This window comes from Podarcis raffonei, chromosome 11, assembly GCF_027172205.1.
Source record: "Podarcis raffonei isolate rPodRaf1 chromosome 11, rPodRaf1.pri, whole genome shotgun sequence".
Taxonomy (NCBI): Eukaryota; Metazoa; Chordata; class Lepidosauria; order Squamata; family Lacertidae; genus Podarcis; species Podarcis raffonei.
The window spans coordinates 65,813,071-65,826,406 of record NC_070612.1 but is presented as its reverse complement, the minus strand read 5'-3'; the positions used below and the strand labels follow the sequence as shown (position 1 = coordinate 65,826,406).

The window sequence follows — 13,336 nt, the reverse complement described above, 5'->3', positions numbered from 1 at the left end:
TCAGAAAGGACTCATTCAGGTGTCCTACATGCCAGGAAATGAAATTCCTGCTGATCTGTTGTCTAAGGTTGTTAACAGAGAACAACTTAAGGTTTACGCACAAAGGTTGCAATTGGGTTGAACCACAGGTACTACAGGTTACACGGAAAGGGGGAGGATGTTAGGATATTTCCGTTCTACCTTAAAAGGGAGCAGGATGTTTGTATAACAGCCTGCGCGTTTCCTGTCTCACAGGATGTTTATGTTGTCTGTTCCTTTCGTTCTTCTGCTGTTTGCCTGAGCAGTCGGAGCAGACGGTCATGTCTTCTTTTGTTCTGACCTACTCTGAATAAACTGTAAATATGCTGTCCTGCTGTGCAACTTTTGCTGTGTGAATTCTGCTGAAAGAGTGTGCACAAGCCTGAGGCTTTGTGCCGCTAAATTGCTGATATTGCCTGACTACGGGAGGTCGATGGATCGTCCGGCAACGAGCTTGGGGGCTCAGATGGACTTTATCTCCCTGGCAGTATCCCAACAGTTACGACACACCTCTGGAATAAAGTATGTTTTATCATGGAAATAGTTGAAGTTATCTGCTTTTAATATTCAACTCTCTAACATAGGTATTTATTGCCCATTGATCCTAAACAATGCTGAAGGGCATTAAATGAAAGTTAGTGCAGATTTTGTATTTTTGCCCTATTTTATTATGAAGTTATTTTGAACTTTTGAGGTGCATTTGGGATTTTATTCCTCTTTTGTTTGTATCCTGTGATTTCCTATATTCTGCAATGCAAAGCAATGATCGTCACTGTAAAAAGCACTGGCATCCTTTGCATTACCTGCCTCAAAGCCTCAAATGAGATCAGTAAATGGCTCTAGCCATTTGGTGATCCAATAACTGTAAACCTAAGCAATATCATGCTCGCTATAACTGTTAAACAACTGCTATAATATGCTTAGTCCATGAAGCGACTCTAGTTGCTCCAATATACTACAGCCAGACACATTTGCTACTGGGTGCAGCAACAATAAGCACCAAAAAATGAAACCCATCCTGAATTTCAGCTTTCTTGCCTCTTACCTTGGAAGACATGATGTTTCTGACTTCTTCATCAGTAGAAGCCTGTGTCCCAGCAATGTCTGGATTACTGCAGCTTGTTGCCCGGCTTTGCAAGAGTCGAGAGCCCACGGAGAAAGCTGTGGTACGGCCATAAGTGTAATAACGAGATTCAGCCAGGTTAGTGCTGCCTGTTGCACCTGCCAGGAGTAAAACATTATTGTAGCTCACGTCCTTTCAGCCTTTGCTCCTAACTCAAGAGGTGATGCTCATCCATGTGCTATCCAGCACCTCATCTGATACCCTGGCTCTCTAGGCGCCTCTTCTGTCCACTCCACACATGGGAGGGGGAGGATTGGAAGGCCACTGCAGATGTACATATACTTTTATTTACAGAAAGGTAGCCGTGTTGGTCTGCCATAGTCAAAACAAAAAAAATTTTTTCCTTCCAGTAGCACCTTAAAGACCAACTAAGTTAGTTCTTGGTATGAGCTTTCGTGTGCATGCACGTGTGTATCTGAAGAAGTGTGCATGCACACGAAAGCTCATACCAAGAACTAACTTAGTTGGTCTTTAAGGTGCTACTGGAAGGAAAAAAAATTTTTTGTATATACTTTTATGTCATTCTTCTGTGCTTATAATCTATGTATTAGGTTCCATCCTTAAGTCATGGAAGCCTGTGGGGTATGTCATTGCCCCTTGGCGAAAGATTAGACATCCACCTGATAGTGATGATGGTGCATTAGGGACGCGGGTGGCACGTCCACTGAGCCTCTTGGGCTTACCGATCAAAAGGTTGGCAAGATTCAAATCCACGCAACAGGGTGAGTTCTGGGGTGAGCTGTCTGTGGACAAACGCCGGCTCCCTTGGCCTGAAAGTGAGATGAGTGCCACACCCCATAGTCGCCTTTGACTGGACTTAACTGTCCAGAGGTCCTTTACCTTTACCTTTTAGTGATGATGCAATTTCAGACATTGCATCACTCAACATACATAGCATTTACTATGTCACATACATCTCCTTATCTGGCTTATCCTCAGTGAAGCTGTTAACTTGTGCACCCTTAATTGGAGTTAAGACCAGCTGCACTCACGGCAATTTATTTCTGAGCACATATCCACAGGATTGAGCTATAAATGAGCAAAGAGGATGTCAGGACCTTCTTACTTGCTGCCCACAACCAGAAGGTTCAGTTCATAAGCAGCTTATTTTTACTAGAAGCCCAAAAGCAATACCTAGCCTGATAGAATCTCTCTGAATTTCAGGAAGGCGGAAGACATAGTAGACATAAGATGCTAGGAGACAGTTTCTGCCATGTAGGTCCTTGCTCAAGTCTTTGCTGTTGTGGAGGCTGTTCACTATCGCAGCTGCAGATTCAAAAGCAAACTGGGAGAAGTTGGCTGGAGAGAAAAAAGAAAATACTTAGTTTCTGATACATCAAAGAAAAGGTATAAAAGGATCCAAGTCCACTTTATCACAGACATTCCTCAAATCACTTTTCTTCTTATTTAAATCTTGCTTGATGTAGCAAATAGCATTTTTTTTGTTAAACCAAAACAAAACGCTGCAGAAAGTATGATGGGGTTTGGCCATCAACAGCATCATTTTGTGAAACTACAATGATAAGTACCTGTCTGGCCAGCTATAACCATGGGCTGGACAGCCAACTGGAAGAGTTTATCCAAAACCAAGTGTAAAAACAACACAAGGGGCTCCAGGCGGGAGGAGTGCAAGCAGATAATGCTGAGTTTTAGTTCATGTTCAAGAGTAGTTTCTGTGATCTTCTCATTCAGCACTCGAATGGGGAATGCAACTTGGCTTTCCAGTGCATGGCACAGGATGAAGAATTTCTCCAGGTGATTGTCCTATAAATATAAGCCAGAAAGATGTATATGATGTGGGGAATCTACTACGTAACTTAGCTTCCACTACTAAATATTAATCCAAACAGAAAATGGAAAAAGGTAAGAAATCATAAAGGATCAATGTTTAATCATTTCTGATATTTCTCTAAAATTCAAAACTGCTTTGAAATACAAGACTAGACGCGTCATACACGAGGATTTTTTCAGGATTGTAATCTTAACTGCTTTATAGTGGTACCTCGGGTTACAGACACTTCAGGTTACAGACACTTCAGGTTACAGACTCCGCTAACCCCAAAATAGTACCTCGGGTTAAGAATTTTGCTTCAGGATGAGAACAGAAATTATGCTCTGGCGGCATGATGGCAGCGGGAGGCCCCATTAGCTAAAGGTTAAGAACAGTTTCAGGTTAAGAACGGACCTCCAGAACGAATTAAGTTCTTAACCCGAGGTACCACTGTAGTTTAAAGTGAAAAAGCCAACAAAGCAATGAAACTAAGATTACATTTGGAGACTACTACATCATTCCTTTTATCCTGGAACAGGTTTTATTTCCCCATTTGAAGTGCAAACCTATTCTAAGATACACATGAATAAACTTTGCTGAACTTAATGGGCACCTATATTCCATTACACACACACACACACACACACCCGAAGTAGCAGAAGAACTGGTTTACGTGTGTTGGGGGTTCATGCCTAAAATGGTCTAATGGGAAAGGCTTATGAAGCACCCCTTCCGCTAATACTGGTATATGAACAGGCTCCAAGTTTACAGGAAGTTGACATCTTCTCCCTGGTTCTTTTCATGGATACTTGTAAGGGCAATGCACATGATTTCAATTGGAAGTTATGACACCATTTTCATCTAAGGGGCTTCTTTGAGAACTTTGTTTGGAACACAACAGGACTACAAACCAGTCTTGCTCAGCACCTGTGCTGCATTGTTGTTTTTAAGACCCTAAAAAAAGTCTCATGGAACTACACAAATAAGCAAGTTGCATTATATTTTAAGTTGGGTTTCCTTGAATAGGAAGCTGGTGAAAACTGTAACTCAGGCTTCAGGTATTCCAACAAATTTTTTTTCTAATGCCAGAATTTTTTTAAGCAAGTCATTTTATCCAAGCTATGAACTTGAAATAGCTTCTCTTACGCTTGGGATTTCAGTTGCCAGTCTCCAGGTAAAAATTAAATCCTCACCTGTGTGTGAACTGATGATATACCTTGTACTTCAATATTAAACACTCCCTTGTGTCCTTCAACCCATTTAACTGGAGGAGATTGTGGAGGAACTTTCTGTATTGAAGATAAAACAACTTGTTGATCAAACCACACACACATACACACAATGTATTCAAGATGCCAATACAATTCTACTAAGTTTTTGGCCTTTTTTTGCAATTAACACTTAATGTTTACACCCAACATTAACATTTGCAATCCAGTGCAGGTCATTCTCAGCCTATCAGGTTGCTGAGATTATGGCACGGCATTTTATATGGCTTTACAGTATGTGATTAATTCATCTGGGTTAAGTTTTTACCAATGCTCATTCTTGAAACTGACCAAGACATTAGCTAAGAAAGTGCTCATGAGCAAGTTGCTGGAAATAATCATGATCTCCTAGTCTATATATGATTACATATGATTGTGTAAGCACAAAGGTGGGGGCAGATGAAGTTTTAAAACAAAATAAAGCAGTGTCTGGACTACTTCTCCCGTGTTTCATAGAAACAAGTTGCAGTGGTGGAATTGAAATCTATATCCATTACACCTTGTATTCCTAGAAAGTTATCCCACAAACAATGTCCCAAAGGAACATAAGCTGCAACATTCCTCTGAATATTAGAGCCTCATATTTGCTTGCTAACCTAGAGGAACAAACCAAATAATTCCATAACATAATTTTTAACATGAAACTGACTGAGCTGTAGGACCAAGTCATAAGTCCCATTATGAAAATAACAAAGTTCAGATACATGTCTTTTTTTAAATGGCCGGCAATTAAGACCCTGTTTTGTTTCATGCTGGAGAACTAGATTATGCCTTTCCCCATATTACTTCCAGAGACTTTGCTGAGATTTAACATACATAGGGCAGGATCCACCTAATGAACCCCTTCAATGGGATTCCTATGCAAGGGATTTTCCAACCTTTCTTCCACCCTGTGTGGCTCTGGTGGTGCCAAGAGAACCCCAAGAACAGCACATGGCAGAAGAGGATTATTCTGCCTTGCAAGGTGATAAATTCATCTTAGTGCAATGTCGAATTCCACCCCTAGTGTATACACCCCTTGCATTTATATATGATACTAAGTAAGGCAAATATTAGAATGCAGGTTGGCAACTTGTAGTGGGACGTGGGTGGTGCTTCGGGTTAAACCACTGAGCCTAGGACTTGCCGATCAGAAGGTCGGCGGTTTGAATCTCTGCAACGGGGTGAGCTCAAGTTGCTCAGTCCTTGCTCCTGCCAACCTAGCAGTTTGAAAGCATGTCAAAGTGCATGGAGATAAATAGGTACCACTCCAGCAGGAAGGTAAACAGAGTTTCCTTGCACTGCTCTGGTTTGCCAGAAGCGGCTTAGTCATGCTGGCCACATGACCCGGAAGCTGGATGCCGGCTCCCTCGGCCAATAAAGTGAGATGAGCACTGCAACCCCAGAGTCAGCCACAACTGGACCTAATGGTTAGGGGTCCCTTTACCTTTACCTTTAGGCAACTTGTGGCCTGGACTTCATTTTATGCAGCCCCTTACATGTTGTTGTTGTTAGAATTTATATACTGCCCTATACCCAGAGGTCTCAGTGCAGTTCACAGAACAAAATCAAAATACAAAATCACAAAATACATAATCAAAATAAAAACAAAACAAAAACACCCCCCCTAAAAAACCCCCACATTTTAAAAGGGCTTAGGAAGCTTCCTCAGTCTTCCATCTCATCAGAGTTCTTTCCTTCCTATTTGTTTCCCTCCTTATTTTCCCCAAAGTGTTTTCTTCTTCCTTTTAATAAGTTTCAGAACAATTGGAAGGAGTGGTATTTTATTTGATAAAAAATAAATGCCCCCCCCCGGCATGCCAGAGGAGGCTGGGCCCCCTCAATATTCCGCAGCCTGGCAGGCCCCGTCAGGTTGCAGCTGCAACTAGGCCCCGTCGGGCTTCCTCCCACCATGTGACATCATGCATGTGTGCCAGCCCCCCCCCCATATTGGGTGGAACTCGGTGCACCTGCCACCCCCGTCTTTTATCCTGGATGCTTGACTTGGGGGAAAGTCAATCAATTGACTTGGACAATCTTTATTCCAGGTTAGATAATGCAGAACACTTTTGTCTCTGGGTCCACTCTTGAGGGAAAGTGGCCCACCTCTGCATTATACTGAAAATAAAGTTGATCATGTCTGTTTAAAAGGGGAGACTGTTTCTTTCTGTGGTTTTTCCCATTACCTCTGCTGAGTGCATGGAATAGTTGGCAGGCAGTCTATCCAAGGCAACAGGGAGGCAATAATGGCCTGTCTGGAGACGATCATTTAACAGAATTGGCAGCCACTGAAGAAATGAATGGAAAAACAGTGTTATATCATTACATCATGTGATGCTGGATACTGATCTGGCTTAATTATATTCTTGAGTAAAAGATTTAAATACCAACTGAGATTGTATTCCTTCCTATAGTGGATAATGTAAAGACTTTTACAGTCGAATTTCTTTGATAGCTACTTTGTAGACATGTTATCTGGATCACTGCCACCATCTTTTGTTGTGTAAAAGTGATTAGTTCTGAACCGAAAATTACGAATAGCTTTTTAAGAGTCCAACCAAATGAAGACAGATTACTCTTCTTGGTAGGCTATACATTTATACACCAGAGCTGCAGCTGCCCCTAGACGGAGTCATTCCTAGTTAGGATGACAGATGACATGCCACATGCCTATATGACAGGTGTGATATACATGTAAACCATGAGTTATATGTGGGATCTAAGACATGTACCCAGTCCATTCACTATCATACATGCAACAGATGCAACAGACACTGGCACACATGTCTGTGACCTATGCGTGTCTCATTTTCTTGTCATTTGAATTATGCTACATATGCCTTTCACATATTTAAGTGTATTGCAACTGTGTTTCTAGTACGCTTTTGTCGCACACATTACAAACATGATAGTGTGGTGGATTATATTTCACTCATGCTCCTTTGAAATCTTGCATCCATGCATAAGAAATTCAAATAATTTTGCCTTTGGTTGAAAAAATCTTTTGCAAGTTTTGCAGGGGGAAATTGTTACAGTGGAACGTTGAGCTTTGTGGAAAATGTCTATTTCCTTAAGAACTTGCCAACATGAACCAAAATTGACCTACTGAATATCCCAGGAGAGTTTCTACACAGGCTCCTTGCTTTGGCTGACAACTGATGTGGTAAAATGTGAATAGCAGGTGATGTTTTTCTGTGAGTTTAGCTGGCAGCTTAATTTTCACTTCTTCATAGAAATCAGGAGATCTACATTTGAAAATATAAAACAAAACAAATATACGTAGCAGTATTAAAGCCAAGTAGCAGAATTCCAACTTGACAGAGGAGGTGGAGAGGAGCCTGTGAACCTGCAGCCTTCTCCTGGCTTTTTAAGCACTATGCAGCCATTGGCAACACTGTACCTTCATCAGTCACCTCTGAGGATTTCATATTTCACTATTTTTTTCAAAAAATCTTTGGTGGATCAGAAGAACAACTTTATTACATCAATTTCACCACTCCTTTTGCAGAAATATTCGCTGTTCAGGAAGACGGTAATTCATACACCTTGTTCACCAACACAACCAGTCCCACCAAACTACTCAATATCCATCACGAAGATGTTCCATCCAGCAATTCCCAAGTGATGGCTGTCCAGCCTCTCATGTTGGCAAAAGAGCACAGCCTTCTGGCAGTGCAACAGTTGGGCAAAACCTTCTGACTAAAGCAGCAAAAAGAAGCAGCAAGTCTTGCTCTACCCAGGTGACCCTTCCTGATAAAGAGTCTGATACTAGGAGAAAAATAAAGAGAATGCTCCCATGCTAAAAATGTTGCCTTGAAGATTCCCGCCTCTACTGATTCATAGCCTCAGGGTGAATCAGTGGTCCATCAAGACTGGTATTGCTTGTTTAATAGCACCTGATGTCCTAGACCAGGCATGTCCAACTTCCAGCAAGGTTTGATCCACTTTCCAATATCAAAAACTGGTAGTGATCTACCACACTCTCCCATTGTCTTCTTCAACTTAAACATATTATATCTGGCTGAGCTTATGATAAAAATAACAACAAATGATAGTCGCTTCCATAAAACCTGAAGAGCTTATGATAAAAATAACAACAAATGATAGTCGCTTCCATAAAACCTGAATAGTTAGTTATAAATCAATATTTTTAACAAAATACATGCTACCTCCATCGGCTCTGCCTGCTCCGCCCCCTGGCACAGCCCAAGTCCCAGCCTGCACCCCCATTTGCCAAAACAGGGTGCAGGCTAGGATCCAGTTCCTAATGGGGGGGCGTCTGCCCCTCCCCCTCCTACCAGGCAGGGCGCAGCATTTCTGCAGTCATTCCCCCCTCCATGTGGGGGGGGGGGGAACAAGAAATTTTCCGCACCGGGTACCACCTGACCTTGGTTTGCCACTGACTGGGGGCTTGAGATTGACTATTCCCGACTGATTATTTTCTTCCCTTTGCCATCTAATATTTAAGAGAAACTGATGCAGCCATCTTAATCACTGATTTTCTTCCATAAATTGGCCTGTTTTTTCAAAACCCAACCCAATAATAATCATTCATTCATTTAAATTTCTATACCGCCTTTCATCTGAGGATCACAGGGTAGTTTACAATATAAAAACGCAAAAATACATAACCTAGTAACTAACAAAACAATATGTTTAAAAAAGCCACAGATTGTTTAATTAGCTAAAGGCCTGGGAGTTGAGGAATGTTTTTGCCTGGTGCTTAAAGATATGTAACAAAGGCACCAGGTGAGCCTCCCTGGCTATAGATTTTTTCTCATATATGAGGCCATAGATGTGTCAGCAAACTTTTGCAGCAGGGGGCCAGTCTACTGTCCCTCAGACCTTGTGGCGGGCCAGACTATATTTTTTAATAATAAGAATAATAAAAATTTATTATTTATACACCGCACATCTGGCTGAGTTTCCCCAGTCACTCCAGGCGGCTCCCAATCAAGAGTTAAAAACAATACAGCATTAAATATTTAAAACTTCCCTAAACAGGGCTGCCTTCAGATGTCTTTTAAAAATCGGATAGCTGCTTATTTCCTTGACATCTGATGGGAGGGCGTTCCACCGGGTGGGCGCCACTACCGAGAAGGCCCTCTGTCTGGTTCCCTGTAACCTCACTTCTCACAATGAGGAAACCGCCAGAAGGCCCTCGGAGCTGGATCTCAGTGTCTGGGCTGAACGATGGGGGTGGAGACGCTCCTTTAGGTATACTGGGCTGAGGCCATTTAGAGTTTTAAAGGTCAGCACCAACACTTTGAATTGTGCTTGAAACATATGGGGAGCCAATGTAGGTCTTTCAGGACCAGTGTTATATGGTCTCGGCAGCCACTCCCAGTCACCAGTCTAGCTGCTGCATTCTGGATTAATTGTAGCTTCCAGGTCACCTTCAAAGGTAGCTCCACCCAGAGCGCATTGCAGTAGTCCAAGCAAGACAGTCCACAGGCAGGTAGGGTCTCAGCCTGCGTACCAGATGGAGCTGGTAGACAGCTGCCCTGGACACAGAATTGACCTGCACCTCCATGGACAGCAGTGAGTCCAAAATGACTAACAGGTTGTGCACCTGGTTCTTCAGTGGCACAGTTACCCCATTCAGGACCTTCCCCCCCCCCAAAAAAACAGTACTTCTGTCTTGTCAGGATTCAACCTCAATCTGTTAGCCGCCATCCATCCTCTAACCGCCTCCAGACACTCACACAGGACCTTCACCGCCTTCACTGGTTCTGATTTAAAAGAGAGGTAGAGCTGGGTGTCATCCGCATACTGATCAACACCCAGCCCAAACCCCCTGATGATGTCTCCCAGCGGCTTCATATAGATATTAAAAAGCATGGGGGAGAGGACAGAACCCTGAGGCACCCCACAAGTGAGAGCCCATGGGTCTGAACACTCATCCCACAACACCATTTTCTGGACATGGCCCAGGAGGAAGGAGCGGAACCACTGTATAACAGTGCCCCCAACCCCTCTGGACGGTCCAGAAGGATGTTATGGTCAATGGTGTCAAAGGCCGCTGAGAGTTATTATCAAATAAGAGAGGCTTATAATTTGGACAAAAAAATTGGCTTCCAGGTGGAAAAATCAAAATTGGAAACAGAATTGTTAGATCCCAAAACTAAGATACTTTCAAGAATGTATAACTTGCTGTTGAAATGGAATACGCAGGATGAAACGGTTAAATCTGCTATGATTAAATGGGCACAAGATATTGGTCATAACATTATGTTTGCGGACTGGGAACAGTTGTGGACCACCGGTATGAAATTTACGGCATGTAATGCCTTAAGAGAGAATATTATGAAAATGATATACAGGTGGTACATGACACCAGTCAAGCTTGCAAAAATATATCATCTGCCCGATAACAAATGCTGGAAATGTAAAGAAAATGAAGGTACATTCTTTCACCTTTGGTGGATGTGCCCAAAGATTAAGGCTTTCTGGGAGATGATCTATAATGAAATGAAAAAGGTATTTAAATATACCTTCCTGAAGAAACCAGAGGCCTTTCTCCTGGGCATAGTCGGCCAATTGGTGCCAAAGAAGGATAGAACTTTCTTTATGTATGCAACAACAGCAGCAAGAATACTTATTGCAAAGTATTGGAAGACACAAGATTTACCCACCCTGGAAAAGTGGCAGATGAAGGTGATGGACTATATGGAATTAGCAGAAATGACTGGCAGAATCCGAGACCTGGGAGAAGAGTTGGTGGAAGAAGACTGGAAGAAATTTAAAGACTATCTTCAGAAACACTGTAAAATTAATGAATGTTAAAAATGATGTTGGATTGGAAATAAGTGGCATTAGCAACAAAGTTATGAGAATATGCAAAAATGAATTGATAATGGATGAAAATAGAGAGGTACAATATGTTAAAATATAGAGTTAAGACAAATGAAAGAGGGTAAGGATTTGCTGGTTTGATTACTTTAATTGGGAATACAAAAAGGGGAGGTGTGAGGAGGTCAAGGAAACAAGCTAACGAACTTAAAGTTATAAAAAATGGATTTGTTTTTAATTCTTTTTTATTTATCTGTCTTTTTTGTACTTTGTATTTTTATTCTTATTTTTTCTTCTTTATGATGTTTTGGATTTTTTTATCTTTTTCTTTTAATATGTCTCTCTTTGTATTTTCTAAACCTATGCCTTTGTAAAATCTCAATAAATATTCTATAAAATAAAAAAAACAAAGGCCGCTGAGAGATCCAGCAGAACTAGGAAACAGCTCTCACCTTTGATCATCGATCAGTGCAACCAAGACACTTTCAGTCCCATGATGAGGCCTGAATCCCGATTGGAAGGGATCCAAATGGTCCGCATCCTCCAGGTGTGCTTGGAGTTGTTCAATCACCTTGCCTGTCCGGGACACGCCCAGCAAAGGAATCTCCAGAGGAAGAGGGATTGGCTGCACCTGAGTCTCCACCTCCAGAGGAGGAGGAATTGGCTGCACCTGTCGCCAGGAAGTGGGAGGCGGAGCAAGCAATTAGAGCAGAGGCGGGCCAGCAGGAGGCAGGAGAGGACGTGGTGTATATCTGGCCTTGGGAGGTTGTCAGAAGCCAGTTGAGTCAACTGACTCCGACGGCAAAGAATGAGTTGTGGAAGCTTGGATTGCTATAAGCCTGTTATTGAGAAATAAACCTCAGCTACTTAAACTGCCAGCGTCCCGTGTCTTGTGTGGGAGAAGCGCTAAACCTGACAGCTTGACTTGACTCAAAACTCCCACACACCGACGTACAACAGTAAGCAGCCATGGAAGGTCAAGTGCCGGTGGCAGTAAACCCAGTGGAAGCTGGAGCTGAGTGAGCTGTGGGGGCTGAACCAAGGGACCCTCTAGAGCAGGGGTGTCTAACTCAAATTCATCGGGGGCCGCATCAGCAGTTTGGTCACCTTCAAAGAGCCGGTTGTATCTGTAGGACTTACAGTACAGAAGGGTTCAGGCAGCCGTTGGATCTGTCACATCACAGGATGGCATGCGCTCAATATAAAAATAAGTGGAGGTTTCCTGAATGCATGTAAAGTGGAGGTTTCCTGTGTAGAACGGCCGGCGCCGCTAGAGGGCAGACGTTCTCTGGCTTGTAGACTGCCGCGCATGCGCTGAAGAGGCGGCTTTCTTGTGTCAAAAAAAAAAAAGTGAGAATAAAAGGTGAAGGCTGGCGGCGGCTACACGGGCCACATGACGAGGTCTGGCGGGCCGGATTCGGCCCGCTGGCCTTGTGTTTGACACCCGTGCTCTAGAGGAACTGCAACAATACAGCTGGCAGCTAAAAGCACAAGTGGATTTGTTAACTGGAGCATTGGGGGAACAGAGAAGGCAATCAGAAGCAGAGAGGACACTCAGAGTAAGCCTGGTGATTATATTGCCTTTAAAAAGGAGTTGTTGTATTATTTGGTCCTGAAGGAAGCTGAGTGTCACGGTCCGGTTCATGGGCGATCAAAGTCCTGGCAGGGGACGTCAGGAATGCGGGTAAGATGACAGGGTGGGAGCAGGAATGGGGGTCCAGAAGCCAGGAGTCAGGAAGCCAGGAGTCCGAGGGTAAGGAAGCAAGGAGTCAAGAAGCCGAGGTTCAAGGATCAGGAAGCAAGAAGCCAAATGCAGCAAGGCAGGAAACGTGTTGCTGTGGCAAAGAGCTGAAGGAAAATGCTGACCTTATATCCCTTCCCAGCTCTTGCTACCAGGTGCTGTGAGTTACCAATCAGCCTCACCTGTGAGGCTGCGCCTTGCCTCTTCAGAACAAACTTAGGAAGGCCTCAGTCCTGCAAAGTCCTATTGGTCACAGGGCCTGGCTCCTACACGTACACCTGACACTGAGTTTCTGTCTGATAAGGAAAAATTGCCTATGTAATCAGCCAGCTAGAAGGCAATGCCGCTTATGGCTAGTAAGCACCATGCCCTATCACATCTGAGCGAGTTTCTGCAGATGATGAATAGTATGTTTAAGAATGCAGCGGCAGAGCAGCAGCTGCTGAATCTACGCCAGGGCAATAATTCTGTCTCTGCCTATTGTACTTCATTCAGCTTGTTAGTTCAAAAACTGGGCTGGCAGCTAGACAGTAAACCTGTGGCTGCACTGTACCGGGCAGGCTTGAGTGAATCGATTTTGGACGAGTTATCGAGAATAGGGCCTCTTGAATTCTTGGAAGAGCTTGTGCAATCGTCCTTGCAGC

The 13,336-nt window shown here is 43.2% G+C and overlaps 1 protein-coding gene across 4 annotated transcripts in view; it reads right to left on the bottom strand.

The window, feature by feature from the left end:
* The window catches only part of DOCK8 (dedicator of cytokinesis 8), a 144,824-nt gene that overhangs the window by 68,409 nt on the left and 63,079 nt on the right, over window positions 1-13,336 (bottom strand). For all 4 annotated transcript variants that reach the window (XM_053408025.1, XM_053408024.1, XM_053408026.1 and 1 more), the window contains 6 exons: window positions 7,266-7,404; window positions 6,346-6,447; window positions 4,106-4,201; window positions 2,671-2,905; window positions 2,276-2,440; window positions 1,064-1,239 (listed from right to left, as the gene is read on the bottom strand). In XM_053408025.1, the coding sequence (XP_053264000.1) occupies window positions 1,064-1,239; window positions 2,276-2,440; window positions 2,671-2,905; window positions 4,106-4,201; window positions 6,346-6,447; window positions 7,266-7,404 (913 nt within the window). The remainder of the gene's footprint in view (window positions 1-1,063; window positions 1,240-2,275; window positions 2,441-2,670; window positions 2,906-4,105; window positions 4,202-6,345; window positions 6,448-7,265; window positions 7,405-13,336) is intronic.